The 13,204-nt window shown below is 38.7% G+C and overlaps 1 protein-coding gene across 1 annotated transcript in view; it reads left to right on the top strand.

Annotated features, from left to right (window-relative positions):
• LOC117887912 (septin-2) overlaps positions 1-13,204 on the top strand; it is a 61,388-nt gene that overhangs the window by 18,644 nt on the left and 29,540 nt on the right. The window contains exons 6-9 of the mRNA XM_034790693.1: positions 2,604-2,738; positions 3,211-3,328; positions 12,019-12,120; positions 12,944-13,089. Of these exons, the coding sequence (XP_034646584.1) occupies positions 2,604-2,738; positions 3,211-3,328; positions 12,019-12,120; positions 12,944-13,089 (501 nt within the window). The remainder of the gene's footprint in view (positions 1-2,603; positions 2,739-3,210; positions 3,329-12,018; positions 12,121-12,943; positions 13,090-13,204) is intronic.

The raw sequence follows: 13,204 nt of genomic DNA, 5'->3' as shown, positions 1-13,204 counted from the left end.
TTGGCAGCTCAGGTTTATTTTCCATTTTTCCCGAATGAACTCTTTAATGTAATGCTTTCGTTGTTTGCCGTTACAGTACATAGTACAGGATATGCTGTCTTCTAAGTAATGATATCATAGTGGTGCAAAGCCAGGTGTTTCCCGGAAATCAGAAGGTACCATACACTAATGCCACGTTTATAGGGAAAATTACAGCAGTTAGGACTATAAAACTGCACGTAAACCAATTACATTGCCAGAGAAACTTGTAACCAGGGGTGTTTTCCCATTGTTTGTACTTGGTTTCTATTCTAATATTCATGTCTCTTCAATCTCATTATCTTTCACCAGCTAAAGGGAGTTTTGTTTAAAAGATGAACAGCAACATAAAATGTATTGTCCTCTTTCAACATGTCTGGGTACTACAAATGTTAGATCTTAAAAATGAGTTTTAGCAAGAAAATACTGAAGTTTCACGAAAGTAATTTTTTAAGACCTTCTTCTGCTCTTTACTTTCTTTCTCTACAGCAAAATATATAACAAGTGAAGTACAAATGAGAGAGACACTAGAAATATACATGTTAATTCTATTACTAATATCACTGACCTAAAGAAGGTATCAGTTTACAGATGGGTTCACCGTGGATTGTGCCAGAAAGGAGACATCTACATCTTCCATGTATTTCCAGGTTACAATAGTTTCACTTTTGAAGGCTTACCACAGTATATTGGAGGAGTCTCTTCTGCTTGCATTTGAATACAAACCTTAAATGCCTATTGTAACCTAGGTTTTACAGTAACATAAATAATAAGACATGCAAGAAATGCCAGGTAAACAGATGTGTATGAGAGTTAACTGGTAAATCAAAAAGCTTAAAACTTGCTGCTAATTCTATTTCTGTGTGTATAAAAACATGACCGAGCTGGGGGAAAGAGAATGCTTTCAATGAGAAGTCTGTTTTGGCCCTGGTTACTTCCAGTCCCTCATATCATGATTTAGGTTGTTATAATGATATTTTCAGACTTAAGGTTAGATGTCTCTCTCCAACAGTTCAGTAAACTTTTTCTGTGGTTTTGAATTATATCTAGGGATGTAAATACCGTTTAAAAATTTAACCGTTTAAACAATTGGCCCGGGGTTAACGGGTAAGACTATTGCTTACTGGTTAACCTTTTACATCCCTAATTATATCGTTTATGCTTGTTTGTTATATTTAAGATATGTAGACCGAGATAATCTCTTCTGCTTCTGTGAGCAAAAGGGAATAAAAATGTTGTGATGATATTTGAGGAGAGCCCCATCTTCACAGTATCATTCTGTCCCTCTTTCTCCTAAGTCAGAGCTGAAGCTCTATATGGGGGTAATGCAGACAGTGAAAGGGGATATGCCCTGAGGATATTCTTGTGGATGACCTGAATGAAGTTAGTGCTGCAGAATCCCTCATACCAACACTTGCACAGCTATAACAGATTTGCCAGTGGTAGCAAAATGTCCTATCAAGAGGTGGAATGGGCTAAGAGGCCAGTGTTCAAGGGCTCACCATAGATTCTTGTGCCTTCAATCTGATCAGATGCTCAGGATCCTTAGGGCTGAAAGCAAGAAAACCTCCCTGTTACAGTCTACATTTGCAACAGGCAATGATTGTCTAACCCCTACTCTTTTGCCCTCCCCCAACTTGCATGTCCAATGGTAAATTTGACATGTACCCATGACACAAAGTATCTGCTTAATCTTATGTTGGTATCCTCTGGGCTCCCTTGCCTCTCTCCATTCTCTTCATTGTTTGTTGTTGTCACACCAAACTTATTTAAATTGTTAACACTTCGGAGCAAGGAACATGTCTTTCTTTAGATTTTTTTTTTGTTAGGCATCTAGTACACATTGGGGTGCTCAAAAACAACAAATCTGCTCAGTAGTACATGCTTTTTAGAAGAAAAACCATAATTTTATTTTTCACCTTTAATAGCCACTCTTTGTGAGATCAGTTAATATATCAGACGTAAGGTGACATTCCATTACTTCCTTCCAATGCATATTTTAAATTGTCTTGAGATAAGTAAGAATTTGCCAACATAAGAGGTTTCTGTATGGTGGCAAAAATAGCTTAATAAATCACATGATTTTTGAGCACAAGTCTTTCAAATATATTTAGACTGAATTGAAGCAGACTAAAATACCAGCATTTTTATAGGTAACTATAGAAACCTGATTCTAAGGTCAGGGTTGTCAAACTGCTAATCAAGAGGATATCCTGGCTATGCCATTTGTCAGCGGGTTTAAAACAAACAAACAAAAAAACCCACCCTATGTTCCTGTCTTTGTCTTGTCTCACCATTGAGTTTTTCTCTGAACTTGCAGTTAACCTTTTCACCCAATAGAAGTGAATTTAAAGTTGCTCCAGAAATAAGTAGTTATGGGGCAGGCTGTTGTGTATCACACACTGAACAGTTTTTTAATTCATCGTCAAAAAAGTGCTCCACAAGAGACAGTATTAGGAAACTGAATTCTTCTATTCAGAAGTGTTAATCACATTCCTTCTTTGCTCCTCCCTTTGCCATCACAAATAATTAAAAACCATAAACATACAGCCTGTATAAGATGCCTCTGTTTCTTCCTACCACAGCTTCAAAACAATCATCCATTATATTGACAATCAGTTTGAAAGATACCTTCATGATGAGAGTGGTCTGAACAGGCGCCACATTATAGACAACAGAGTCCACTGCTGTTTTTACTTCATATCACCCTTCGGGCATGGGTAAGAAAATAAATACTTATATTTTAGGGTGTTTTGTCCTTAAGGAGTTTGGTAACTTCCCTGTCTTAGAGACCAACTTTCATATTAATGGAGTTACTTCCCAACTTGTCAGTTAGCCAACTCAATTAAAACAGGCTTTGGGTTTAATGACCTCCTTCTGCTTTGTCTCTATTCCGGTAGGAATTTAATATGGAGGAATAAATATTCTCAGAAACATAAAAGCTGGTAATATTCATATTATCGAGACGGAAACTTTAATTACAATTCAACCCTTACATGAGCAGCTCAATAGAGAAGTGCTCCAAGTCATTTAAATTTACAGGACAGATTGTTTACATAGATACCTTGAATTAAGGGCTACTTATGTATTCTTAGTACAAGTGCAATAATCCTGATACTTGCCACTTAATATGTATGCTTAATAGTCCCTTATGTTTAATTTGTTTTTGTTGTATTTTTTTCCTACTTGTAGGCTGAAGCCTTTAGATGTAGAGTTCATGAAAGCTCTTCATGGAAAAGTCAACATTGTCCCTGTGATTGCCAAGGCTGACACTCTGACACTGAAGGAGAGAGAGAGGCTGAAGAGAAGGGTAAATATAACACCCAAGTATCAGAAGGGTAGCCGTGTTAGTCTGAATCTGTAAAAAGCAACAGAGGGTCCTGTGGCACCTTTAAGACTAACAGAAGTATTGGAGCATAAGTTTTCGTGGGTGAATGCCCACTTCATCAGACGCAAGTAATGGAAATTTCCAGAGGCAGGTATAAATCAGTATGGAGATAACGAGGTTAGTTCAATCAGGGAGGGTGAGGTGCTCTGCTAGCAGTTGAGGTGTGAACACCAAGGGAGGAGAAACTGATTCTGTAGTTGGATAGCCATTCACAGTCTTTGTTTAATCCTGATCTGATGATCCCACGAAAGCTTATGCTCCAATACTTCTGTTAGTCTTAAAGGTGCCACAGGACCCTCTGTTGCTTATAACACCCAAGTGTCAGAAAAATGTGGTCTAGCACGGGGCTTGAGCCAGATAAAAATAAACCCAGGTTGAACACCATTAGCTGAATCACAGAACATTTCAGACATAGGACCTGACTGTCATCTAGTGTAAATCAGCATAACTCCACTGAAGTTATTGGCATTACACTAAGTTACCCCAGATGAGCGTCTGGCCCACAGTGTAGAAATGATCAAGGGGAAGTGTGTGTGTCCCAAAAGGTTATTGCAGCACTTCCCAGTGATTTTTAAGTGTGTTCTCAAGATGTGTTCTCTAACCTCATTGCTATTAAAAGAAGCATGTCTCCCTGCATCAGTTTTTAATAGGACAGTTATTTGTTTGCATAAATATCAGGATGTACTTAGGGCTGTACTGGAGAAGGAAGTTTTCCAGACTGCGCTGATAATGTAAATCTTTCAACACTGAAAGATTTACTTACTTTATTTAATTATTGTTTGCCAAGCCTTTCCAAGAGTTGATTTTCCTGCTGATATGCTGCTAGGGTGGGTTTTACAGTGGTATTATGTATTTTTATGGTTTTGGTAGTCTTTATTCTTATTACTTATTGCATTTTAAATTTTACCACATCTGACAAAATTTACACAATGAATGAGAAAATGTAATCTTTGCTAATTTATTTTTATTCACGGATTCTATAAAACTGTGTGGAGTCAAGGAGGGGTATGGGTAAGTGCCGAGGTTGGTATATGACAACATTCAGCAGAGAAAAATTTAATTCTGATTGTGAGTTTGAACTGCAATATTACTATTCCACAGAATATTTCAGTTAAAATCTTACTTTTGGGTCAACTTGATGCTGTCTAGTTTCAGTCTTTTAACCTCTTAGAACCAATACAAATCTAGCTGGCAATAAGTTGCCCTTGGGAGAAATAAGGGTTATGGGAATGAATTGACATTAAACCTCTGACAAGTTCTGTATATGGGGCACAAATATATAGTGGATAATAAATTCTCATAATGGATTTGAATCTTGCAAATTAAAATTGATACTCCTAAATTTTTAAAAGCAGTTCTTCAATCATTCCTTTGAACATACTCCGTAGTACGCATCATCAAGGATCTACAACCTATCCTGAAGGACGATCCATCACTCTCACAGATCTTGAGAGACAGGCCAGTCCTTGCTTACAGACAGCCCCCAAACCTGAAACAAGTACTCACCAGCAACCACTCATCATACAACAAAAACACTAACCCAGGAACCTATCCTTGCAACAAAGCCGATTGCCAATTCTGTCCACATATCTATTCAGGGGACATCATCATAGGACCTAATCACATCAGCCACACTATCAGAGGCTCGTTTACCTGCACATCTACCAATGTGATATATGCCATCATGTGCCAGCAATGCCCCTCTGCCATGTACATTGGCCAAACCGGACAGTTTCTATGTAAAATAAATGGACACAAATCAGATGTCAAGAATTATAACATTCAGAAACCAGTTGGAGAACACTTCAGTCTCCCTGGTCACTCGATTACAGACCTAAAAGTCGCAATATTACAATAAAAAAACTTCAAAAACAGACTCCAACGAGAGACTGCTGAATTGGAATTAATCTGCAAACTGGACACCATTATATTAGGCTTGAATAAAAACTGGGAGTGGATGGGTCATTACACAAAGTAAAACTATTTCCCCGTGTTTATTTTTCCCCCCCTGCTCCTCACACCTTCTTGTCAACTGCTCTAAGGTGCCACAAGTAGTCCTTTTTCTTTTTGCTGATACAGACTAACACGGCTGCTACTCAGAAACCTTAAATTATACTGTAATTGATAAGCACTTACAGTATGCAAAACCTTTTTTGTAAGAGTATAGTATATGTTATTCAGTGCTCATACATTAACAATAGATGCTTTGAGGCGATAGTTTGAGTAGAAAGCTCCTAAAAACATACAAAAAGATTCAGGAGAATTTTTGCTCCTTGTGTAGTTGGGGACACTGGCATTTTGAGCACCTACATGAATGTTTTCCAGCACTGCTTCAGAATGGATTCTGGATCTTTATTCCGAGGTTATTTGGTTTATCTGTTTTCTCTGTAAGATGGACGAAGGATTTGTCTTGACTAGGAAAAGTGATTAAGTTTAGGTCAGGCTTAACTAGCACATGTTGGCTAAATCCAACCTCTATTCCTTGTCACTACAAACCCCAAAACATTGATGGGGAGAGAGACAGTCAGACAAAGTGCCCTATTCGAGCACTGTACTCTCTATAAATCTAGGTAGCCAGATTTGCTTTTAATTAAAGTAAAAAGGAAACTTTTAAACCTTGTGAGGAGAAGTCTTGGGTAAGCCTTTGGACTTTTAAATACTGTAGTTTTGTAGGAAAAAAACAACCAACCCTCTAAGACATGTCTGGTTGTACGATTTCCACCAGTGTTAACCCTGCTTGTGTGCACTAGTGGTGGCTGGTGAGTGAGAGGAGTTTATCATCTGTTTAGCATGTTCTTTTGGGAGCTACCTTTTTATATAAACTAGATTTGATCTTTCAGCATGTTTACTCTGGACCATTAGATGACCTCTGTGGAATCCAATTTTCAGGCATTGTCACCTCAGTTAAAGTTTCCAGTTCTGCATTTGGCAGCAGGCTGAATGCTTAAGGAGTTAAAATTTGGGTGTGTTATGTTCAAGTATTCCTTGAAATTACAAAGTAGATTCAGCACTAAAATGATTATTCTGCTCCCATTTATATTTCAACTGAAATTTAAATTGACATAAAAGCAGAGGTTCTGCATGCATGCCCCTTTCTCCAAAAGCAACAACTCTACTCTTTTTAAACATAGCTGGATGTAAGCCAACCAGGTTTCAGTAGTTGCTAGGACTGTTGTTCAGTCATTGCTGTCAGTATCCTGGATTGAACATCCTCTCTTTATAGCACTCCTTTCCCCTACTGTTTGGTGACCTTCCTTTGGTGTTGAGCATCACATAGCATGCATATGATGTGGCATTCATTATGAGGTAATGGCAGAGAGGGTATAACCAGCAGCAATTGCAGTGAAATACAGACAGCAAGCAAACCTATTTCCTGATCTCCCTTAAATTGGATTGCATGGCTTTCAGCATAACCCCTAAGTGACATTAGATTGAGATATAGCGGTAAATATACATTTTATTGCAATACTGGCAAATAGAGGCAAGTCCTAGCATAGCTTCCTATAATGAATGGCTGTAAATTAATGAACCCTCACTTGATCATATTCCTTTCACATCAATCCAAATTTAATTCAACCTTCCCACTTTGTAGCATAACATAGTTTTAATAAACACATCTTATAAAACACCCTTGATTTATATTGAAAGGCATTGTTATTACAGCAATGTGTTGTCTCACCATAAAAACATAAGTGGCACCTAAACTGTTGCCAGTTATGGTGTGGTTAAGAAGAAGATAAACAACTTTTAATTGTTTTTGGTCTACTGGCAGAGGTCAGTACAAATGGTTTAACTAAGTAAAATGTGTCATGTGGTTCCAAAGCTTTGAAAGTCTAGCTACTGTATATTGTTCTAACTAAAAGCATCTCAGTTACAAAATCTCTTATCAGGAATAAGAATCAAAATTTGCCTTTGCTGGAACGGCTTTGATATTGTTTTAGATGTCTCTGCCATTTGGCGATTAATCTAAGGTAGTGTTTTTGTTTTGATTCTTTGAACTAAGCAAAAAGATCAATTGTGGTGCTTGTGAAGGAAACCCAGCTTGGAGTAATTCCTGTTTTGTCTTGCTGGAATTCAAAGTTGTGTGTATGTGTGGTTTTTTTTTTTTTTTTTAAGAAACTCTTGAGTGGGAAGAACTGCAAGGCAGTTTCACAAGTTGTGTCATGCAAAGCCACTAAGGAAACCTGCTCAAAAGAATGACTTCATGAGAGGGGAACTAGTATTTTGACTTTTTAAATTTCCTATGGGAATGTTAATCTGTAGGAACACAGAACCCCCTGAGGCCAATAAAACTGAGATTTTAAGATGCAAAATGCTGTTTCATTGTTGAAACCATAAAATACAGTTTGTTTTTATTGCAATTCTTTTTCCTCCCAGGAAAGCACTAGGTTTAACAGCTGTAATATATTCTAGCACCCCTTGTTGTTGGCTTTCCCTCTATTGTTTCAGCTGCATTTTTATCTCTAAAATCTCAGTCAGGCTAAATGTGCTTTCTTTTTCCATGCATCTACGTGGAAGCAACAAACTGCAATTCTGCTTCACCTATACCAGCTGTGCATGTCTCATCATTAGGTGACACTGTAAACTCCAATAAATTGCATTCTCCAAAACAGTACTAACCTCTAGATTTATATGGCTCCAAGCTAGTATCCCTTGCTGTTCTATATTTTGTCTTCAGTTGAAACGGGGCTAATGTTTCCCCTATCAAAATGTTTTTCTTCTTAACTAGTTGCTCCGTTGTTGTAGTCTTGAGATAGTTTTGATTCTTAAAATGAAATGTACTTAAGAGCTCCCTTTCTAATACAAATAAATAAAATAACTGAAAGCTGTACTTCAGTTTTTCTAAACTAACATTACTTCCAAATTTGAAACCCAAGACAGAACCCTTTAGATATTCAGATTCTGTTATTAAAATGTGGCATATAGTTTATTTGGCATATTTTTTTTCTTCTAAAAGTTTAGAAGGTTGCCTGTATGGGGACCTCCATGTAGGTACTGCAGAGGTGCTGTGGCTTCAGGTTCATTATATTTTACATTGAAAACGATCCTAGGAATAGTGGTGGTACATACACAAGGGTTACTCATGTACATGTTCCCCCAGCCCCCTCCCTGGATTAACAGACGGCTTAAAAGATATTTAAACTTGGGTTATACAAGCTGTAGCATGAGAGAGCGTTTCCTATAACAGATTTACTGGGTACCATTATAACAGAAACTCATAGGAACAAATGATATTGATGCAGGCTCCACGGCAAGATCTCTTGTGGACTCATAGCTGCATCTGTACTAGCTATTTTAGTACCTGTTTCAACACTGGTGCAGTTACATCAGTGCTAATTAAAGTGTAAGTGCTTATGTGGACAGGACTTCAGTGTCTTTACCACTGTGTTGTGAAAACTTGCTTTCTTGACATTGTGGAGGCCTTAGCCTGGTCTACACTAGGGCTTTAACCATTGCAGTTGCACTTCTATTTTAAACAGACACTAACTTGCTAGTGTAGATGCAGCCACTGGAATACCAGTTAGGTAGTTTCTACAGTTCCAGTTCCTGGGTTATCTAGAGCAGTGGTCTCCAAAGTGGGGTGCGCAAGATGATCAAAGAAGGAGCGCTGCCGGAGGAAAAAAGGGCGGCCGGAGGAGGGGAGGGAGCAAGCGAGTGGGGAAGCTGCCCCCCCCCCGCGCTCCCGCAGGCAGGGCCACCCGGAACACAGGGGCTTTAGGGGCTGCAGGGCCCTGGGCCAAGGGGGCCCCGGAGCCCTGGCCTGCAGCTCTAAAGCCCCTTTCGGAATGCGGCCCTGATTCCTCCAGCCCATGAAGGAGCAGAGGCAGCCGCACAGCCAGCGGCCGGAAAGAAGCGGCGCTTTCCCCTTCAAAGCCAGCTGGAGAGAAGCGGCGCTTTGAAGGGCAAAGCGCCACTTCTCTCCGGCCGCGCGGCTGCCCCTGCTCCTCCTGAGTCCTCTGGCCCGTGCTCGCAGGGCCGCATTCCGAAAGGGGCTTTAGAGCTGCAGGCCAGGGCCCCGGTGCCCTCTTAGCCCAGGGCCCTGCAGCCCCTAAAGCCCGTGTGGCCCTGTGTGTGTGTGTGTGTGTGTGTGGCAGCTCCCAGAATCATGGCCATAGGAGCAGTGCTGCCCTGTGCAGAGCCACCTGCACACCCCCTGCACCAAACAGGAGCTGCCCCAGGTAAGTGCTCTGCACCTCCTGCCTGCCCCAGTCCTGAGCGCCCTCTCGCACCCTAATCCTAATCCAGACCTTCAAATCGCTGTATCACAGTGTTAAACCAAGATTTTCAGAAATAATGAAGCATATTCAAACACATTGCTCACTAAAAAAGTTTTTTTGTACCGTTAATAAAATAAACTATTTTTAAAATATTTTTTATTTCATCTTTATCTCATCCTTTTTTAATTTCTATTTTTGCGTATGTTTTATAATGTACATAATATATTAGTATAGTAGTACATGTATATATTTTATACATTAAATAAATATACATATATTGGGGGGGTGTGCTCAAAAAAATTTTTACTGATAGGGGTGCGTGATCAAAAAAGTTTGGAGACCACTGATCTAGAGCATCCAAGATAACTTTGAAGATGGAATGCTGACTTTCCACCAAAGAGCTTAATGTTCTTTTCAGTGATGCTAAGAACAACCACAATTTCTTTTATATGAACAGAGTCTCCTCAATGGTATAGAAGGAGGAAATTCTCATTTCAGGCCTTTTTTTATAGTTTAGAGGATCACAATGGAAGTGTTCTCTTCTGTTTTGAAGGGAAAATTAAATAGTATCACCTTTTGAAACTGCCAGAGGTCTAGAGTTAAGCTAGCTGCTTACCCCTGCAGTGATTTCATTAGGGAAAGTATGTATACAGAAGTACAGATTAGTGTTTCTTAATCCCAGACATTAGTTACAATAAGGAGAATTGTGTGTGGATATCTTTCGCTGTTAAAATGGAGAAAGAAAGTAATTCAGAATCCTCTAAGTGGGACATGGACTAAATTACAGTTACAGATTAGGTGATATAAAACTTTAATTTAGCATTTGTTCCATTTTTTAATACCTAGCATATAAAATACATAATGGATGCACACATTATGATCTTTGCTTGCTATTTTTTGAAGCTGTAAGTAATGAATATCTCCTCAAAATCCACTTCTGGTCCTTGCTTTTTACCATTGACTGTTACTTGAGTGTTGTCTGCTCCTGCTTCCCAGACAGAGGGAGGTCAGTACTGTATGTATCAATTCCAACTACGTTAATGATTTGCTTGCTCTACAGCTAATATTATTTTTAACTCCTTGCTATCTCTTCAATGCCCCTGTTCTTTGTTGGTCTTTAAGACCCATGTTTATCTTTGATTGTAAACTCTCTGAGGCAGGTACCATGCCTCTTTTAATCTCTGTAAAGATGCGTGCAAGAATATAGTGCTATTTTTTGTTGTTAATATCCATAGCAAGGGATGTATTCCAACTTTAGTATGTTAATAAACTGAATTCTGTGAAGTTAAGTTCAAATCCGTTGATTAAAGGCCTGGTAACATCAGGATGGATGTTTGTTTTTTTTAATTCAAACTTTTAATTAGTGAACTGTCGTCATATAAACTATTGAATTTAGAAGCTATTTGAATCTGCTTGTTCACATTTAAGCTTAATTGTTTTATTTGTGTGACAGCATGATATAAACATACAGTAAAATGAGTTTGAGAATATCTTACCATGCGCTTTGATGTCCCAAACCTAGATCTCCTTGAGTAACCGGGGGCAGAGCTGACATTCATATTTAACCAGTTGTAATTTTGTAGCCCTTGGCTTTTTAAAATTTTAAATAATTCAGTGAAAGTTAATTTCAGAAACTCTTTCAGTTTATTTCTGACACTCTGCATCGGTATGTTTTTCCTACCCTGCTCAAAAAGAGAACCTACATTAATTAACAAAACCCTTCAGTGCTTTCAAGTATGGAGACGTAATTTTGTCAGGCTAAAATGAAATTTGTGTGAGAGAGTCCTACAAAGCCTAATATGGATTTCCTCCAGCCTTCTCAAGATTGTGCAATTATTTCCCACTTGTTAGTTTCCTATACCTCAAACCTACTGCTCTCTAAATGGACACTTATCTATTTTGTGCCATCCTTCTTAAGCTATTTGTGGACTGAAAGTCCAGGTAGCCTCCATTTAGTGACAGGAGATAAAATGTGAAAATACAGTTTTAAGGGAGAGACTAGGTGAGTGAGGATATTACCTCACTCCCCTTGTCTCTCTAATATCCTGGGACCACGGCTACAACAACACTGTATCACAATGGAAGTTTTAAGGTAGAAACAGACTCCCAATGAAGCTAAGACAGTTTCAGGTAACCGCCAGGTGGGCAAGTATACAAAACCAAAGACCAAATGTAAATTGTTTTAATGACTGACTTTGTTTCTTGGTCAAGCTATTTAAGAGTAGGAAACATACTCTGAATTTCCTATTCTGGGGATAAGAGAATTTGGATGGCAGACCTGTACATCAAATATATCTACTTAAAACCTGTAGTGGGTCTCTAGCCAGATAGAAACTTGATTGTTATCTTTTTCTTTCCAACTTGTGCACACCCCCCCCCCCCCAAATCGTTCAGGTTCTGGATGAAATTGCTGAGCATGGCATTAGGATTTACCAGTTGCCTGATGCAGACTCTGATGAAGATGAGGAGTTCAAAGAACAGACCAGGGTCCTGAAGGTGAGTTCTTCACTTGATATTTGAAAAGACTGATCGTTTTATTTTAACTAGTTTTTATAAAGCTACAGGATTCTCACAGATATTATGTTCAGTTATAATGTATTTGTTGAAAATGTGTGACTTTGTCCTCATAGCACTGAGTGATCGTCCTTCTTAGAACCAAATATTACATGAACTGCTTCCATGCAGCTCTAGTAAAACACTTCAATCTTGACCTTGCAAATACTCCCTTTGATTCCATTCTTGGATTCTCTGAAGTCCAATTGTGCTAGATTTTGACTTTTTAAAATGTAAGCAGATGACCACTAGTAATGAAGATCTTAATTTATTTCAGTCACTCATGTCTGTGCTACAGGTATCATTCCATAAACACTTTACAGTGTGCCTTAAACTGTGAATGTCTCTAGCTATCTGTTATCCATCATCCTAACTCTCTCTCCCTGTTTTTAACTGTAATTGGCAAATTTCCATGGGCCATTTATGTCAGATGACAGGCCACGCGTGAACTGTGTTTCAACAAAAGCTAAAAGCTCATAAAATAATAAGCGTTCTAACTGAAAACAAAAAACCCAACAACCTGTAAATAATTTTCCTTTACACAGGTGTGAAGACAAAACTGATCACAACAAGGTTACAGTTATTAATACTGAGGAGTTATATACAGCATAGGGTATAGGATTAGGCAACGTTCTGTTCTCTGATGCTAACGGTTTAAGTCACATTGGTTTGGTAACACATTTTTTTGCCTTTTCCCTTCAATACTGAAACGTATTTCTATGCTTCTCTAGAACTTATATTGCTTTTGCTCGGTTGTCTCATCTAGGCTAGCATTCCCTTTGCTGTTATTGGGTCCAACCAACTTATTGAGGTGAAAGGAAAAAAAATCCGAGGTCGTCTTTACCCTTGGGGAGTGGTTGAGGTTGAGAATCCAGAGCACAATGACTTCCTTAAATTGCGCACAATGCTGGTGTAAGTAAAGGCATGTGTTTAATCTTTGGCATTATGTGTCTGTTGAATCAGGAGGTGCCCTTGAGTGATTTTTTTCGTTTATGTACACAGACCTCATTTCTTTCTAGCCATATTA

The sequence above is a fragment of the Trachemys scripta genome, chromosome 15, assembly GCF_013100865.1.
Source record: "Trachemys scripta elegans isolate TJP31775 chromosome 15, CAS_Tse_1.0, whole genome shotgun sequence".
Lineage (NCBI taxonomy): Eukaryota > Metazoa > Chordata > Testudines > Emydidae > Trachemys > Trachemys scripta.
Note: the sequence above shows the minus strand (reverse complement) of the source record. Positions and strands in the feature narration are given on the sequence as shown.